This window comes from Lithobates pipiens, unplaced genomic scaffold (genome assembly GCF_037356315.1).
Source record: "Lithobates pipiens isolate NorthernLeopardFrog02 unplaced genomic scaffold, aLitPip1_a1.2 Scaffold_3, whole genome shotgun sequence".
NCBI classification, from domain to species: Eukaryota; Metazoa; Chordata; class Amphibia; order Anura; family Ranidae; genus Lithobates; species Lithobates pipiens.
In genome coordinates, this window is record NW_027507790.1 from 274,222,437 (window position 1) to 274,240,629 (window position 18,193).

The 18,193-nt window shown below is 45.1% G+C and overlaps 1 protein-coding gene across 1 annotated transcript in view; it reads right to left on the reverse strand.

Moving 5' to 3' along the window:
* Positions 1 to 7,493: 7,493 nt before the first annotated feature.
* LOC143941273 (vomeronasal type-2 receptor 26-like) overlaps positions 7,494 to 18,193 on the reverse strand; it is an 80,296-nt gene continuing 69,596 nt past the window's right edge. The window contains exon 5 of the mRNA XM_077463309.1: positions 7,494 to 8,865. Coding sequence (XP_077319435.1) covers positions 7,973 to 8,865 — 893 coding nt within the window. The 3' untranslated portion in view covers positions 7,494 to 7,972. The remainder of the gene's footprint in view (positions 8,866 to 18,193) is intronic.

Sequence of the window (18,193 nt, forward strand, 5' to 3'; positions counted from 1 at the left end):
TGAAAGTATTACACCCCTATATACTGCACACCAAATAGTACACCTATACCAGTCCTTAAAAGGACCTTTGTGGACCTAATAGTAGCTAGCTATTAGCTAGTGAATTGCAGATTGTCCCTGCTCCAAACACCAAACTGTCCATACACTGAGAAACGACAGCTGCAGAATCGGTCAGCAGCACAGCAGTGCAGTATAATATGCTTTCTATATTTGAAAGAAAGTATATTATACTTGTATTACAATCCTATATACTGTACACCTATACCAGTCCTTAAAATGACTTTTGTGGACCTAATAGTAATAGCTAGTAGTGATTACAGACTGACTGTCCCTGCTCCACACAGCGTCCTTTCCCTACAGGTTGCCAGGTTGCATGCTCAGATAAAGGGTCTGGTATGGATTTTTAGAGGGAACTCCACGCTATTTTTTTAAAAAAAATTGGCGTGGAGTTCCCCTTAAAATCCATACCAGACCTGAAGGGTCTGGTATGGATATTTAGGGGGAACCCCACATCATTTAAAAAAAAAAAGATTTGATGCAGGGTTCCCCTTTAATATCCATACCAGACCTGAAGGGCCTGGTAATTTAATTTGGGGGAACCCTACGCTTTTTTTTTTTTGTCAATGACTTTCAATGACTGTTCTCTGTATTACGGGGAGCCGACAATTCATTATAGCCGCAAGTGATTTTAAATGACTTTTTTTTCCTGCAGAAATGACACTTTGTGCAGGGACAGTTCTAAGCACGGGAAACATGCGCCCCTTTACAGGCATACTATAGACACCCCCCAGGTATGAAATTTAAAGGAATATTACACTTTTATTGTTTCACTTTAAGCATTATTAAAATCACTGCTCCCGAAAAAACGTCAGTTTTTAAAACTTTTTTTGCATTGATACATGTCCCCTGAGGCAGGACCTAGGTCCCCAAACACTTTTTAGGACAATAACTTGCATATTAGCCTTTACAATTAGCACTTTAGATTTCTCCCATAGACTTGTACAGGGTGTTCCGTGGCTTTTCGAAATTGCGTGAACACCCCAAATTGTTCACTGTTCGCTGAACAGGTGAACAGGCAATGTTCGAGTCGAACATGAGTTCATCTCAAACTCGAACTCATCCCTACTGCAGAGGGAATCTACAGCCATGATCCTAGTAGCTCCATTCTGGCCCAAAAAGATATGGTTTTCAACCATACAAAAGATGGCGGTGGGACCCCACTTTTTTCTTCCTTTACAGAGAGACCTTCTAACCCAGGGGCCCCTTCAACATCCCAATATCAAGCACCCCAGACTAGCTGCTTGGTTACTGAGGAGCAGAGCCTAAAAAATAAGGGTCTGGTATGGATTTTTGGTGGACCCCATGCCATTTTTTAGATTTTGGCACGGGGTTCCCCTTAAAATCCATACCAGACCTGAAGGGCCTGGTATGGATTTTGGGGGGACTCCACGCCTTTTTTTGGTGCGGGGTTCACCTTAATATCCATACTAGACCCAAAGGGCCTGTTATGGACTCAGGAGCACCCATGTCCTTTTATATTCAATAATTATTTATGTATATTGCCGGGATCTGACAATACATTACAGCTGCGAGCAGTTTTAAATTACATTTTTCTCACCTCGTCTTTCAGGCCAGCACCTGGAGAGAGCGTAGCTCCACCCACTTTCCCAGGAAACATTGCAGACAATCTTTATAGACCAGACACTTCCACCATGGCCTCAGTTGTAGTGTTTCCTCCGATCGTGGTGGAAGCGCTGCAGGGAACCTAGGGTGTGCTACGCTATCTCCAGGTGGAGGCAATGTGGGGCATACCTGTTATATCTTGCTTCTTTTTTCAGGCCAGCTGAGCATCCCCCTTTACCTGTGGGGGATTCTCAGGTGTCTGTTCCCCTTCATACCCAGCAAGGGTTTAGGCTGCTGGGGGTCCCACTCTCAATAGACCGGCACTGTGGGCTGGGAGAGAATGGCGTGCTTCACAGCGGTGAGTGTAGCATCTCCTCTGGGTCTTCTCAGCCTCCATGCTTCTTCCGAGTCCCGGGCGGCGAGTCACTCAAGGGGCGGGACTTCTGGCTGCGAGACGCGGCTTCTGGTTTCGGGCGCTGGAACGCAGGGGGAGGAGGCAATTTCCAGTCCTCGCAGCGGCGAAAGGACTGGGAAAATTCAAATGAGAGCAGCCGAATGCCGCTACAGATGGCGGTGGCAGGAGCAGGAGCCACTAACACCAGCCAGGCTCAGGTAAGCAGGGGCAGAGGTCCCTGTACTTTATCTATGGGTCTTGTGTTTTCTCCCTCCCTTGTTCCTCTGGGGGAGACAAGGGAGCCTGCGCCACTCTTCCATGTTGTTAAATGATACTAGGAGAGTGTGTATTTATCTATTTATAGTGATTCAGTGGGGGAGAGTCACTGAGGTTAAGCTGCAGTAATAGGGCTAAAGGGTTAGCTCTCTTTTCTTTGGAAGCTTGTTTTTATTTATTTATTTATTTTTTCCTTGACCTAAGATTAAAACTGTTATTCTTTTATTTGAATATGATTTAATATAAAGGCTTGTGTTGATGTATTTCAGGCTAAAGTCAAAGAGAAAGTTAAACATTCCTCCCCTCCTCCCAAGAGGAAATGCCCGTCTTGCAAAAATGTGCTTAGAGAATCATGGGCTAAATTGTTATGCAAGAACTGTATAGCAGACCTAGGAGGAAACTTCCCCAGCTACACCTGCTACCCAATCAGGAGAACTATTAAGCTCTTTCCAGAAAGAACTAGTAGATACCTTTGAGTCAATCCGTTCTTTCTTGGATAAACATCCGGTGGCTCAGTCTAACAGTGGTGATAATTCGAAATCCTGTTCCCATCCGCGTATCTCTGCATCCAGAGGTGACAGTGATTCAGAGGACGAAGAGAGAAGTCTTTCCCCAGGTTCTGAGGAGGAAGAAGAAAAATAAGTTTCTTCTTATTGCTATAGATTGTCTTTAGAGGAAGTGGATGATCTATTAAAAACTATACATACAACTGTAAACATCAAGGAGGACAAGACCCAGCTGTCCTTGCATGATAGAATGTTTCAGGACATGGGTGAAGTAAAACAGAGAGTTTTCCCAGTGCATAAATTTTTATCCGAAACTGTAAAAAGAGAACCGAAACTGTAAAAAGAGAATGGAAGGACCCAGAGAGGGACTTTTTTTTCTCTAAATCTCTCAAAAGAAGAATCCCTTTCGAGGATGACAGTGATCAGGTCTGGAATAAAAAGCCAAAGCTTGATGCAGCCTTTTCACATGTGTCCAGTAACACGGACTTGGCCTTCGAGGACATGAGCGTCATGAAGGACCCCATGGACAAGAGAGCAGACTCCCTAATAAAAAAGGCAAGGGATTAAACTCTAGCCAATTTAAAGCCAGCTATGGCATCAGCTGTGGTGGCCAGGACTCTGGAACATTGGCTGGAACATTTAAAAATGCATATTGAAGCAGGAACTTCTCGTAAGGACCTTTTAGCCACGCTACGGGTACTACCGAAAGCCATAGAGTGCAAGGCAGATGCCTCTGCCGTGTCTATTAAAATGTCGGCAAGGTCCGCGGCCCTGGTGAACTCAGCTCACAGAGCCTTATGGGTCAAGACATGGGCAGAGGATACGGCTTCAAAAGCTAAATTTTGTGGGTTACCTTTTGAGGGGAACTTACTCGATAGAACGGCCGATAAGAAGAAGTCATTCCCAATAATGAAGAAGGTAATACAACAGACCAAGAAGAATTTTCATTCTTTTCAACAGTCCGAAGAAAAGAAGGAGACAGGGTATAAAAGACCCTGGAGGTCCCAAAGATGAAAGGGGAAGTCAGGGGTACTATTCCGACCTCCTGGCCAGACCACCATAAAAACTGTGATAGTCATCTGACTGTGGGAGGAAGGTTGCAAGCCTTTTTTTCCACAGTGGAAGACAACGACCTCCAGTCCATTCGTCCTCAGAATAATAGCAGAGGGCTATAGACTTGAGTTCTCCCAATCTCCTCCAAATCGTTTATATGTAACCCAAGCTCCCCGGGACATAGAAAAATCTCTAGGGATGTCAGCCCTACTTCAGGAACTCATCCAACAGAGGGTGATTATAACCGTTTCCCCCGAAGAGGAAGGGAAAGGGTGCTATTTGCACATATTCCTAGTAAGGAAACCATCGGGGAAATTCCGTTTAATACTGAACCTGAAAATCCTGAACAAATCAATCAGATAAAAAAGGTTCAGGATGGACACAATTTTTTCAGTAAAAAAATCTTTTGACGCCAGGCTGTTTTTTAGCCTCAATACCTGCACGTACCTATAGCTCCAACATCGCAGAAGTACCTCAGAATAGCAGTCAGGATGGGAGAGTCAACCTCATACCTACAATTCAGAGCCCTCCCTTTTTGGCCTGTCATCCTCACCAAGGATATTTACAAAAATTATAGCAGAAGCCCTAGCACCCCTCAGACTAAGGGGGGGGGGGGGGGTATCAATACTTCCATACCTGGACGACCTCTTGCTATTTGCCAGAACAAGGGAGCTATTGGAGAAGGATCTAGAAGAGACAAGAACACACTTGGAGAATCTTGGATGGATCAGCAAAAAGGAAAAATCAAATATGATCTCATCCCAGACAATAAAGTTTCTTGGGTATACCATCAGTTCCATTCAGGAAAGAATTTTTCTCCCAGAGGAAAAGATAGAAAAAGTACAAAAGGCAGTAAAGGGGACTCAAACGAATCTTTCAATTTCAATCAGGGCAGCCATGTAAGTTCTAGGCCTCCTTACATCCTCTATACCAGTGGTGCAATGGGCACATCCCCATGCAAGAAATCTCCAGCAGACAATGCTCAGAAATTGGTCCTATGGAGAACCCCTGGAGAAATTGATCAGGATTCCCCTTCAAGTTCAGAGGAAACTATGGTGGTGGAGGAGTCAGTCAAATTTGGACAAGGGTCTACTTTGGACTTTTCCCATAGAGCAAAGACTGAAAACAGACACAAGCTTCTGGGGTCGGGGTGCCCATCTGGGCAGACCGATGGCCCAAGGATCATGGACAGCCAGAGAGGCCAGGAGATCCTCCAATTGGAGGGAGTTGAGAGCCATCCTCCTGTGATTAGGGGCTTTCAGACATCAGGGTGCTAGGTCACCACATGTTGTCGGACAATACCACAGCAGTGGCCTATATAACAAAACAGGGAGGCACGAGGAGCAAAGTGTTGCTTGCCTCAGCCCTCCAGATTATGTCCTGGGCAGAATCCAATCTAGCATCCCTGATGGCAGTACACCTAAAAGGAGATCTGAATCAGATTGCAGATTGCCTAAGCAGGGAAAGGGTAGTGGAATCAGAGTGAAGTCTAAATACAGATGTATTCCAGAAAATAACAGAAAGATGGGGAACTCCCCAAATAGACGTATTCTCATCCCACTCCAATACAAAGGTAGAGACTTACTTCTCCCTAAACAGACAGGATCAAACGGAAGGACTAGACGCACATGCACTTTCCACTTGTGCTACGTCTTTCCCCCCTTACAAATGATTCCATTACTACTAAAAAAAGCTGCAGAGGGAATCTACAGCCATGATCCTAGTAGCTCCATTCTGGCCCAAAAGAACATGGTTTTCAACCATACAAAAGATGGCGGTGGGACCCCACTGGTTTCTTCCTTTACAGAGAGACCTTCTAACCCAGGGGCCCCTTCAACATCCCAATATCAAGCACCTCAGACTAGCTGCTTGGTTACTGAGGAGCAGATCCTAAAAAATAAGGGCTTGTCTAATAAACTAGTTTCTACACTACTAGACAGCCGAAAGAATGTCACTAGATCAATTTTAACATGGAAATGTTTTAATTCGTGGTGCGCAAGTAAAGGGAAGTTGTTTTTCCGTATTAGAATTCCTACACGAAGGAATGGAAAAAGGGTGTGAGATTAGCACCCTAAAAGTGCAAGTGGCCGCCCTTTCGGTATTCCTGGAGAGACAATTATCCCAGGATCCACTTATTATTAGATTTTCTAAGGCACTGTCCAGAGCTAGGCCAGTATCTTTTAAGTTTTTCCCAAAATGGGACTTATCCCTGGTATTGCAGGGTCTGACTAAAAAACCTTTTGAGCCTACAGAGGAAGGGACAATCAAATTTTGGTCGCTTTACTTAGCACTTTTAGTGGTAGTCACTTCAGCCAGAAGGGTGAGCGAGTTGCAAGCCCTGTCCATTATTGAACCTTTCTGCTCTATATTTCCAGACCGGGTAGTGCTGAGAACTGACCCAGGATTTTTACCTAAGGTTTCAATGGTTTTTCACAGGTCTCAGGAGATAGTTCTCCCGACCTTCTGCCCTTCACCATCCAGCTTGAGGGAAAGAGACTTACATTGCCTGGATGTAAGGAGATGTATACTACATTATCTAGAGATCACAAGGGAGTTTAGAAAATCAAATTCACTGTATATACTATTCTCCGGTCCACGAAAAGGATACAGTGCTTCCAAAAGCACCATAGGTAGGTGGCTATGAATAGCCATCAGTGAAGCCTATAAAGCTTCAGGGGTAGATCTTCCCGCAGGAGTAGGGGCCTATTCAGCCAGGGCAGTAGCAGCATCCTGGGCAGAACAGGCAGAAGCTTCTCCGGGACGGATCTGCAAGGCGGCTACGTGGACACGCTTCTCCACTTTTACCCGCCATTACAGGTTGGATTTGCTCTCTGCATCAGAGCAGTCCTTTGGCAGAAAAGTCCTACAGGTGGTGGTCCCACCCTAGAGTAAGTACTCTTTTATCATCTCCAGGTGCTGGCCTGAAAGACGAGGTGAGAAAACCTTTGTTAGACTTACCAGTAAACGGTATTTCTATGAGTCTTTCAGGACAGCACCGATGACCCGCCCTAAAGTATAATAAATGTGGTGTTGTTGCTATGTTCTGCTTATCTAATTTCAGCATGGCTGGAGGTACTGGCCGGTCTATAAAGATTGACTGCAGTGTTTCCTGGGAAGGTGGGTGGAGTTATGCTCTCTCCAGGTGCTGTCCTGAAAGACTCGTAGAAATTCTGTTACCGGTAAGTCTAACTAAAGGTTTTTCCTTTAGAAATGTAATTTTGCTGTGGTACTGTTACGAACACGAGAAAGATATGCTACTTTACAGGCATACTATAGACACCCCCAGGCACAATAATTAAAGGAATATTTAATTTTTATTGTTTCACTTTAAGCATTCTTAAAATCCCCGCTCCTGAAAAAAACGGGTGTTTTTAAAACTTTTTTTTGCATTGATACATGTCCCATGAGCAGGATCCAGGTCCCCATATACTTAGTATGGTAATAACTTGCAAATAAGCCTTTAAAGTTAGCACTTTTTCATGTTCCTGTCCCATAGACCTTAAAGGTGTTCGCATGTTCGTCCAAATTTTTTGCCTGTTCGCATTTTCTGCTCCGAACCGCTGGAATTCGGCTCATCCCTAGTCATCAACTTTAACTAATATTAAAAATGAATTTTATATACACCAACAAAATGTGTTTATTAATTTAGACAAAATCATCTACATACAATATAAGTAAAGTGACCCTGATTCTAAAATAATGACATTACAATCAGCTTATAAAATAACATGTCTAATATATACTCTTCTGGAAGGTGGTATTGAAATCTTCCCTCTCTTGAAGAGTGATAGGTGTCACTGATATCAGTTTATGGTGTTTTGGATACTTTGTTCCCCTCTGGCCACTGTTGTTCCTCCTTACTAGGTGACTACATTGTTCTGTAGTGATGTAATGGCTGGTGGGAGGAACCACTACACCCAGCATGAGACAAGATTTCCAACAAACCCAAAGTGTCTGATACCAGTGGTGTCCAGAGCAAAAATTAAAGGAGAGGTAAGTAACACAATTAACAGTGTTCATTCCCAATACACTAGCAAAATATGAAAAATAACAATAATAGAGATAATAATAATAAAATAATGCTATAATGATTGGTAACCCAGTGTTTGCTCCACATATATTAGCGGATAACTATTTTTGTATTGAGGTCAGGTCTTAACAGAATTATGCAACATTTTGGGAAAAATATACAGCCCAGAAGTCCAATACTTGAGGTTATTATTGCAAAAACCTCCACAGCCACCATGTATTTCCCTCTGGTGCTCAGATAGGCCGGGATCATGGCAATCCAGACACTGCAGAACACCAGCATGCTGAAGGTGATGTACTTGGCCTCATTAAAAATGTGCGGTAATGTCCTGGCTAAAAAAGCTATGATGAAACTCACAGCTGCTAGAAGCCCCATATATCCCAGGACAGAGTAGAAGCCGATAACTGAACCCTCATTACACTGAATGATGATCTTCCCCTGATAAGAGTGAATGTCCCGATCCTGGAAGGGGGGAGAAATAGACAACCAAGTGACACAGATTATGACTTGAACCAGTGAGAAGACACACATGATAAAATTGGGCAGTTTTGCTCCCATCCATTTCCTCCAGGGACTTCCAGGTTTGGTGGCTTTAAAAGCAATACACACCATGATACTTTTGGCAAGTAGAGAAGAGATGGCAACTGAGAAGATGACACCAAAAGAGGTCACACGCAGCATGCAGGTCACATCTACTGGATGGCCGAGGAACAAGAAGACACAGAGGAAGCTCAGCATGATGGAGACCAGGAGAAGATAGCTCAGGTTCCGGTTATTAGCTTTAACAATGGGGGTGTCCTGATAATGTATAAATATCCCCAATATTAAACCAGTCAGAAGACAACAGAGGATGGAGACAGCTGAAAATACTGCAGCAATGGGATCACCAGTGTAGGAGAGAAATTCCACAAATTTTGGAACACACCGATCCTTCTTCTCATTTGGCCATTCATCATCAGGACATTTCATGCAGTTTTCACTGTCTGCAGGAAGAAAAATAAAAACACAATGAGCATCGGGATCAGAGCTTCTGAGAAAACAAATTGTCTTGTGTTGCATCACCGCTAGCAACAAAATTTCCATCAAAGCTGTATGAGAAAGAAAATATGATAAATATAATATAAATATGATATGAATGTAACCACTTGCTGATCGTATCACTTACTCATATAGTGGCAAAGAGGCTCTGCTGTGCTGGATCACGTACTTTTTATTTAATAAAAATGGAGGTGAATATACTTACAAACCAGTACTTGTGTCATAGCATTATCATAAATTCATCCACAAAAATCCATATGCAAAAATACACAACACTTGTAGTCACATTGGTTAATGCATTTCAAGATTTCCCTCTTCAGAGCCTAGTTTGGATGTCTCTTATATTGCGTACACATGACCGGACTTTTTCGACGGAATGTAATTGAAATACTGTGTGACATAAAAAAATTACAACACCATTGTATTCTCTAGTGCCTCTGCTTTAAAATATGTATTTCTTGATCATACATCACGGGACACAGGAACTTCATTACATAGTGGGTTATATAGGCACCTCTGGTGATTGGACACTGGTTAACCCCCAATTAAGGAGAATTCCTCCCCTATATAACCCCTCCCATATGGGAGGCACCTCAGTTTTTTTTTTTCGCCAGTGTCTATGGTGGTTGGTCACGTAAAACATGTTCTATGAAGAAAGCTCTGTGCAGGTCCCTGCGGGGGCCTAAGGGCTACAACAAACCGGATCCATATCTGGGGCCGATATTTTGACTCCCAAGATTATATGGTACCCGGGCCTCGTCATCCGAAGAAACAAGGTTTTGCCTGTAAGTCCTCTCCTATTGGAAGACTGGGCTCTGGGAAAACCAGACTTGGTGTACTATTTACATAGTGACACGAAAGTTTCTGGCAGAGTCTTTTACATGGTCCAGGTAGGAGGTTCTTCTGAGAAAGAACCCCAAAAAAACATGAAGGTTGGCACAACTCTGCCCGCCGTGATGGGTGAAGGCTGGAATCTGTTTGTTTTCAGCAATTCCTGCTGCGAAGACAGGTAAGGGAAGTTAATCCTATATAAATTATATTATGGATTTCTTCATCAAGTAGTAGTATGTCTTACCTGGTTTCCACCACTAGAGGGAGTAATAGCAGCCTGATGCATACTTACATGCCTTTCAGATACACATGCTCAGTGAAGCCTGATTCTCCCAGATGACTCACGTCTCCACTGCAATCCCTGCCATAATGAAGGTAATACAGGGGTCCCATGTAGTCTGGGGGTCCCATGCAGCTTCGATGGCGATTCCCTTCCCCCCTGGATACCGGCGGTCCTCGTGCATGCGCGCCAAGTGCGCTCCCGTGCTAATAGAGGTGGGGGGAGTGTGGTTGCGAGCCGTGCACGTTGGTGTGCACGGCGCTGTACTGCGCAGGCGCCAGGCGGCAGTTTTAAAAAGCCCAAAGCGTCAGGGGGCTGTAAGTGGAGACACAGGAGCTGTGGGCAGTAAGCATCCCAAGGGATTGGATCCAGGCAAACCTTAGACACCTACTCAGCATCAGGTTGTGTAGTATTAAGCATATATATTTATTGTGAGACTTTAAGCACAACAGTGATTGCACTTTGTACTAGTACCTCTGCTTTGTAGCTTAGGACTATGGCTCCTCGTTAGAGGGTCTCATGGGGAGGTAACAAAGGCACGCGTAAATTACCGCCTAGGTCCAGGGGTTCTAAAAATGCCTGTAGGTTACCACCCCCCCCCCCAAGACCGGAGACAGCCTCACAGGGTGAGTCAGTGCCCCTGTCAGGTTTTGCAGCCTCTCCTAATGTCTCAGCCCCGGTATACATCACTGAGGACTCCCTTAGGGCTACATTGGAGGGTTTTGAAGGGAGAATCATGAATTTTATTTCAGCTTCCCTGAAAGATAGCAGGTAAAGGGGTGACCCCTCCTTCTGCTGAGATTCCTCTTTCAGATGACACTTCTGACAATGAGGAGAGATCCCTATCTTGGGACAGGGATCTTGAGCAGTCAGATGAATCAGAGAAAGAGGAGACCCTCCTCCCAGGCGCTCAGAAAACAGCTGCAATATTATATTGAATTGGTGTGTACCACATTCAGAATGCCTGCTGCTGCGGTCACTACGTTCTCTGTTTCTTCCCTGGGAGTCAGGAAAATCCCACAGACTGCCTTTTCCTTTCCAATTCATCCCTTAATGGATAAATTGTTCTATGATGATTGGGGACATCCCGATAAACTGCTTGCTCCTCCTAAAAGGTTTTCTATGCTCCTCTGGAGGAAAGCTTCACCAAGAAATGGGGGATCCCATCTGTCGATGCGGCTGTTTCTTGCATGAATAGAAACCTGACCTGTCCTTTGGATAATGCTCAGGTATTTAAAGATCCAACTGATAAGAAGCTGGAAACATTATTAAAAGCCTCCTTTTCCATAACTGACGCTGTAGTGCAACCTACAGTCGCAGCTGTGGGGTTGTGTCAGTTCCTCAAGGAACAGGTTAAGCAGATGATTGGCCTCCTTCACAGTGAGGAAGTGGAGAATTATGCAGAAATACCTCAAATTCTGTGTTTCATGATTGATGCGATTTTGGATTCTGTACAACGAGCATCTCGTTTGTCTCTCTTGTTGGTACACATGCGAAGGGCCCTATGGCTAAAGAATTGGGCAGCTGAGCTATCATGCAAGAAGCATTTGATTGGGTTCCCGTTTAAAGGGGAACGTTTGTTTTTTAGAAGAATTAGATAAATTCTTCCAAAAAATTTCAGGGGGTAAATCTACTCTCCTTCCAGTCAAAAGGAGCAAACATCCATCATTTAGGCGTTCCCTCTCTCCCCGAGCATCAAGCTCTAAGCAGTGGTGACTACTTTCTCAGCCCTCCTCTACAGGAAAGGCTCAAGGCCGGGCCCAGGGGCAGAAGAAATCCTGGGGGTAAAAGCCTGCCAAGCAGAGCCCAAAAGCTTCCTTGTGAAAGGGGTGCCCCCGCTCGGCTGAGTGGGGGGAAGGCTCCTGCAGTTTGCGGAAGCCTGGTGGGAAGAGATCCGGGACAAGTGGGTGGTCTCTTCGGTATCTCTGGGCTACAAGCTAGAGTTTCAGGAGATTCCACCTTCTCGCTTTCTAAGGTCAAGGATCCCCAGGGACCCAGTAAATCAAAGACCGCTATTTCTGGCCTTAGATCACTTCCTATCCCAGGGGGTGATAGTAGAAGTGGACCCAAAAGAACAGGGTTCAGGGTTTTACTCGAATCTCTTCACCGTTCCAAAGCCAAATGGAAGTGTCAGCCCTATCCTGGATCTGAAGGATCTGAACCGGTTTTTACGCATCTGGTCCTTTCTGAATGCAGTCAGTTCGCACTGTGGTCTCCTCCCTGCAAGGGCGAGAGTTTATGGCATCAATAGACATCAAGGATGCATATCTCCATGTGCCAATTTTTCCCCCACACCAAAAGTATCTAAGGTTCGCAGTAGAGCGGCGCCATTTTCAGTTTGTGGCCTTGCCGTTTCGGGCAAGTCTTCACAAAGATTCTGGACCCTCTCTTGGCAAACCTAAGAGCTCAGGGTATAGCCGTCATGGCTTATCTAGACGATTTGCTTCTCATAGAGAAAACAGTAGCGCTCCTGAACCACAGTGTTACCAGAACGCTAGAACACCTGGAACGCCTAGGTTGGATTATAAACCTAGAAAACTCCCTACAGCCTGCTACCAGGTTGGAATAGCTGGGTATGCTTATCGACACCGCTCAGGGCAAGGTGTTTCTACCAAGGCCAAAAGCCTTGGCCATTGGGAATCTGGTGTGCCTAATTCTGGGCAGAAGATCTTCCCCCATTCGGTTGTGCATGAGACTGTTAGGGAAGATGATTGCCTCCTTCGAGGCCGTTCCATTCGCCCAGTTCCACTCAAGGCCTCTGCAAAGATACATCCTTGCGGCTTGGAACAGGAAGCCCCAGTCCTTGGATCTTCCTATGCGTCTATCCCCAGGGACATGCAAGAGTCTTGTCTGGTGGTTACAAACCGAGAATTTGCTGAAAGGCAAAACTTTTCTTCCTCTTCCATGGAAGATTATTACGACAGATGCCAGCCTGACAGGCTGGGAGCAGTGTTGGAGGAGACATGCTCGCAGAGGAAATGGTCTGCGATCGAGAAGCTATTGCCCATAAATGTCTTGGAGATCCGGGCAGTTTATATGGCTCTCATAAAGTGGTCTTACAGACTACGAGGTCTCCCTATTCGGGTTCAGTCCGACAATGCCACAGCAGTGGCCTATATCAATCACCAAGGTGGTACCAGGAGTCTGGTTGCTCAAAAAGAGGTGAATCGCATACTTGTCTGGGCAGAAAGGCATGTTCCATGCCTTTCTGCAGTCTTCATTCCAGGAGTGGAAAATTGGCAGGTGGATTTTCTGAGCCGCCAGCAGTTGTGCCCAGGAGAATGGGCTCTGCACCCCAATGTGTTTTGGAACATATGTCGCAGGTGGGGTACTCCAGACATAGATCTGTTTGTGTCCAGGTTCAACAGAAAACTGGACACATTTGTGTCAATGACAAGAGATACACTCGCTCAGGGGTCGGATGCTCTGACAGTTCCCTGGGATCAGTACAATTTGATTTATGCCTTCCCACCGTACCCGCTTCTGTCGCGGTTCCTGGGAAGAGTCAAGAGGGAGACAAAGTCGGTTCTTTTAGTAGCCCCGGCTTGGCCCAGGTGACCATGGTACGCAGAGATCATGAAGTTGGCAGTAGGCAGGCCGTGGATCCTCCCTCTCCGGGCCAGATCTGCTCTCACAGGGTCCAATTTACCATCCTGCTTTACACAGTCTGAATTTGACGGTTTGGCTGCTGAGACCCACATTCTGAGAGACCGTGGCCTTTCGGGGCCAGTCCTTTCTACTCTGGTCAATGCTAGAAAGCCGGCCTCCAGGCTTATTTACTACAAAATCTGGAGGGCATATGTTTCCTGGTGTGAACTCAGGGAATGGCATCCTAGAAAGTATGTCATCAGCAGGATCTTGGCCTTTCTCCAGTCGGACCTAGAAATTAATTTGGCCATAAGCACTATCAAGGTGCAGATTTCGGCCTTGTCAGTGTTTTTTCAGAAGCCACTTTCATCGCATTCCCTAGTGCAGGCTTTCATCCAGGGGGCTATGCGGATAAGGCCGCCAGTCAAACCTCCGATATACCCATGGGATCTGAATTTGGTTCTCTCGGCTTTGCAGGGGCAACCTTTTGAACCTTTGCATCAGGCTTCGTTAGTTCTTTTGACAGAAAAATTGGTTTTCTTGGTAGCCATATCCACGGCTAGAAGAGTGTCAGAACTAGCAGCTCTCTCCAGCAAAGAGCCGTATCTAATTATTCATAAGGACCGGGTGGTAATGCGTCCCAACAGGTCCTTTCTGCCTAAGGTGGTTTCAGGATTCCATCTGAATCAAGATGTAGTCCTACCATCCTTTTTTACGGACCCACAGTCCGCAGAAGAAGAGTTTTTGCACACTTTGGATGTGGTAAGGGCAATCAGTATCTATCTTCAGGCAACTGCTCAGATAAGGAAAACTGATTGTTTATTTATTTTGCCGGAAGGCCCTAGGAAGGGCCAGGCGGCATCAAAATCCACTCTCTCAAGGTGGATTAGACAGATTATTTCTCAGGCCTATAGTGTTAAAGGGAAGATCCCTCCTTTTCAAGTGAAAGCGCACTCAACTAGGGCTCTAAGTGCTTCTTGGGCAGTGCATCACCAGGCCTCCCTGGCTCAGATCTGTAAGGCTGCAACTTGGTCATCAGTCCACACATTCACCAGATTCTATCAGGTGGATGTCAGAGGGCAAGAGGATATTGCCTTTGGGCGCAATGTACTGCAGGCTGCAATTTAGGTCCTCCGGTCCATGGCGGTCTATAACACAAGTTGGGAGAGGACAAGCAATACAAGCCTTTTCGGTGCGCCACTTGTGTCCTTTGCCCTGGGTGTGAGTGAGCGGCTTACGCAAGTTGGGAGAGGACAACTTGTGTAAGCCGCTCACTCACACCCAGGGCAAAGGACATAAGTGGCGCACCGAAAAGGCTTGTATTCAACAGTTGTAGCTGTTATAAAGGGGGACGTTATTGGAACTTTACACTCTGCAAGAATGAATGCTGGTTGAACGTGAAATTGGGGTACTAATGAGAATGTGGAGCGGCTTCAGTGTATGGATCGTTCGTTCCTGAGAGACAAATTGTTTGGTGAAGGTGAGGAGCTTTCAGTGGCTTGGAATTCTAAACGCTCCTTGTGCTTTTACCGTCTGGTAAGCGCACTTTTTTGTCGGTGGTGGGGCACAATAGTGATAAGGAAGTGTGGAATCACTGTGGTGCGATCGTCTTCCTTCCTTGAACAACATAAACTTTCCATGGACTTTTTCTTATAGGTGTATGGTTTATTGATTTGTATTATTTGGCGCAGCTCTTTTTTTCTATTTTTTCCTCTATGAAGTTAGGCATTCAACTAGTAACTCCTTCTTCCCCGCTTCTCCGCACCAACTTAGCCTCCCTACATCAGAAATTAAATACTATAATCTCAGAAATGTCCCCTATAAAGGTTTCTTGGGCTGGAAGGATAGCTCTGGCCAAAATGTTTCTTCTTCCCCATGTGTTATACTATTTCAGAACCCTTCCTTTACCAATTCTGCCCAATGAACTGGCTAAATTACAACACACCCTTAATTCCTTTATCTGGGCGGCCCGCAAACCACGCCTGAAATCTGCTATATTATGTACCCCTACCACCTATGGAAGTATGGGTGCCCCAGATGTTAAATGATACTATAAAGCTACAATTTTAGACCAAGCAAAACAGTGGTGGACCCAGTGCACCACTACCATGTGGCTCCAAATAGAGGCATCGGTATCTCCTAACAACCTCCAACTTCTCATCTCACAATTTGGTTGAACCACCATGCCCCGCGTTCGTACCTCCTAACAGTAAACGCTTGGGTGGCGCAACTAAAGGCTCTCAGCCAAGCACAAAAGGAATACATAGCGACACCCTGAAAAAGCTTCCGTTCCTGACACTGGCACTCCTCTCTCCAAACTTAAACATCCAACCTTGGTATGAAGCTGGTCTTATGACTCTTGGTCACTTATTCCTCCAATCGACCCTCAAAAGCTTCCAACAACTTTCCACAGAGTTTGGCATATCAAACAAGGACTTTTACATCTATCTTAGGATTCGACATATCCTCTCAAAAATCCCTAGTACCTCAGAAACGATCTCCAGGGGTCTGCTCTCTTTCTTCATTCTTCACACTGGCAAAATTAAAGGCGTCTCTCACATTTACGCTCTCCTATCTCAACCAACCTCAACGCATAAACCAACGAACTTGATCTACTGGGAGTCCCAGCTAAAGGCCTCATTCCCTATGGAGGAATGGCACAGATCGCTACGCATACAGACCAGTATCTCCAAAAATGTGACCCACTGGGAAACCCTGATGAAGATATATCATAAATGGTACTACACACCTGTCCGACTAGCAAAATTTTTTCCAACTCACTCACTCCAAGTAAGCCACTCATTCCTCCCAGCATCTGACCCCGCAGATGGCTCTCTTCAGGATGGACCCCCAACCCTGGCCTACAACTAGCCTGTCACTTATACATCACATTCTAATTGCAGCACGTTTGGCAATTGCCCGAGAATGGAAGAGTCCACTCCCCCCGACCACGAGGTCGCTTGTTAACATGCTCAATGAGCATTGTCATATGGAATACCTCTTTTCAAAAATGAACCTGACAAGTCACAAATTCAGGAAGCAATGGTCTCTTTGGCTAGCACATCCCAGCAGCATAAAATTTAACTGATAACTCTTTGACATGATACCAGACCACACAGAAACATCCGCGGATCTTGCCCAGGACAGTCCCTACTGTCTTTCAGTCCACTCTCATTTGACCCGATGACACAGAAAAGGTGGATTAACACACCCTACCTCCAGTATCTAGAATATGATTGTATCCTTATATCCACCTGTAACAACACCTCTGTAATTACATGTTTTTATGTAACTCTGTAAAAAAAAAAAATGCACTGATTACTGTGTAAATGACACTGGCAGGGAAGGGAATAAACACTAGGGGGTGATCAAGGGGTTAAATGTGTCCTAGGGAGTGATTCTAACTGTGGGGGATGGGCTACCACTCGCATGACAGCGATCCCTGCTCCCAATGACTGGGAGCAGTGATCTCTGTCATGTCACAAGGCAGAACGGGGAAATGCCTTGTTTAGATAGACATCTCCTCGTTCTTCCACTCCCTGACACGATTGCGGGCAGCCGATAGACATCAGGGCAGCAGGACCTGCGGTCACAGAGTACGTGGCGTGCACGTGCCCACAATGCCACCTCTTAAAGTCGACGTACCTGTACGCCCATTTGCCCAGCCATGCCATTGTGCCAGCATTTATCGTTGTGTGCTGGTTGGCATGTGGTTAAAGTGTGCTGCATCTGGAAAAATGTTGAGCTAGTGTGAATATATTTTAATGGTGCTACCCTGTTGTCCACCAACAAGTGGAGACTCTGCATAGGTCCCATAAATGTTAACTGCATACTTCTCCCTTTTTTTTTATTCAGGTAGATATCTTTGTGTTGGTCATGGTCACCACACCTGTAAATACGTAGATTATCTTGATATTAATAAAGTAAATATAATATAATATAGTATAATATAATAATATTTCTCCCCATGTGCCCCTTCCCCTGACTTCTCTGTCAAGATCAATGGCACAACCATCAAACCATCCCCTCATGCCAGGGTGGTGGGTGTAATCTCAGACTCTGAATTCTCCCTTTGGCCCCACATCCAATCACTGTCCAAAGCTGTGTTATGAGAACACTTCAGTCCCTGTGGAGGAATCATGCACAACTTTTGAAAATGATAATGCCTCAATTGGTATTATTACAAAAGGTAAAGCGGGTACCCTCATCCCATATTAATATAAGCAAAACAAAAAGCTCATGAAGGGTTTTACTCCAACAATCACCCGTGAGCAAGAGAGAAGGGACTATTATGGTACCCAATTGATATGGTCATAGAATTATATAAAAATGAACATTTATTAAGAAATTAATAAAAAATAGGTAAAGCAATGTACATCACACAAACAAAAATTCAGACAGAGATGAAAGGGTTTACAATAATTTCGGAAAATCACACATAAGGGAAACAGGATTTTATGGAGTGAACGTATTTCTCAACTGGTTTCGCGGCTTGATTGCCGCTTCGTCAGGAGACGTCACTTATAAGGTCTAGTGTAAAAAGGAAAATTTACCACCTTGAGACAGCTTTTGTT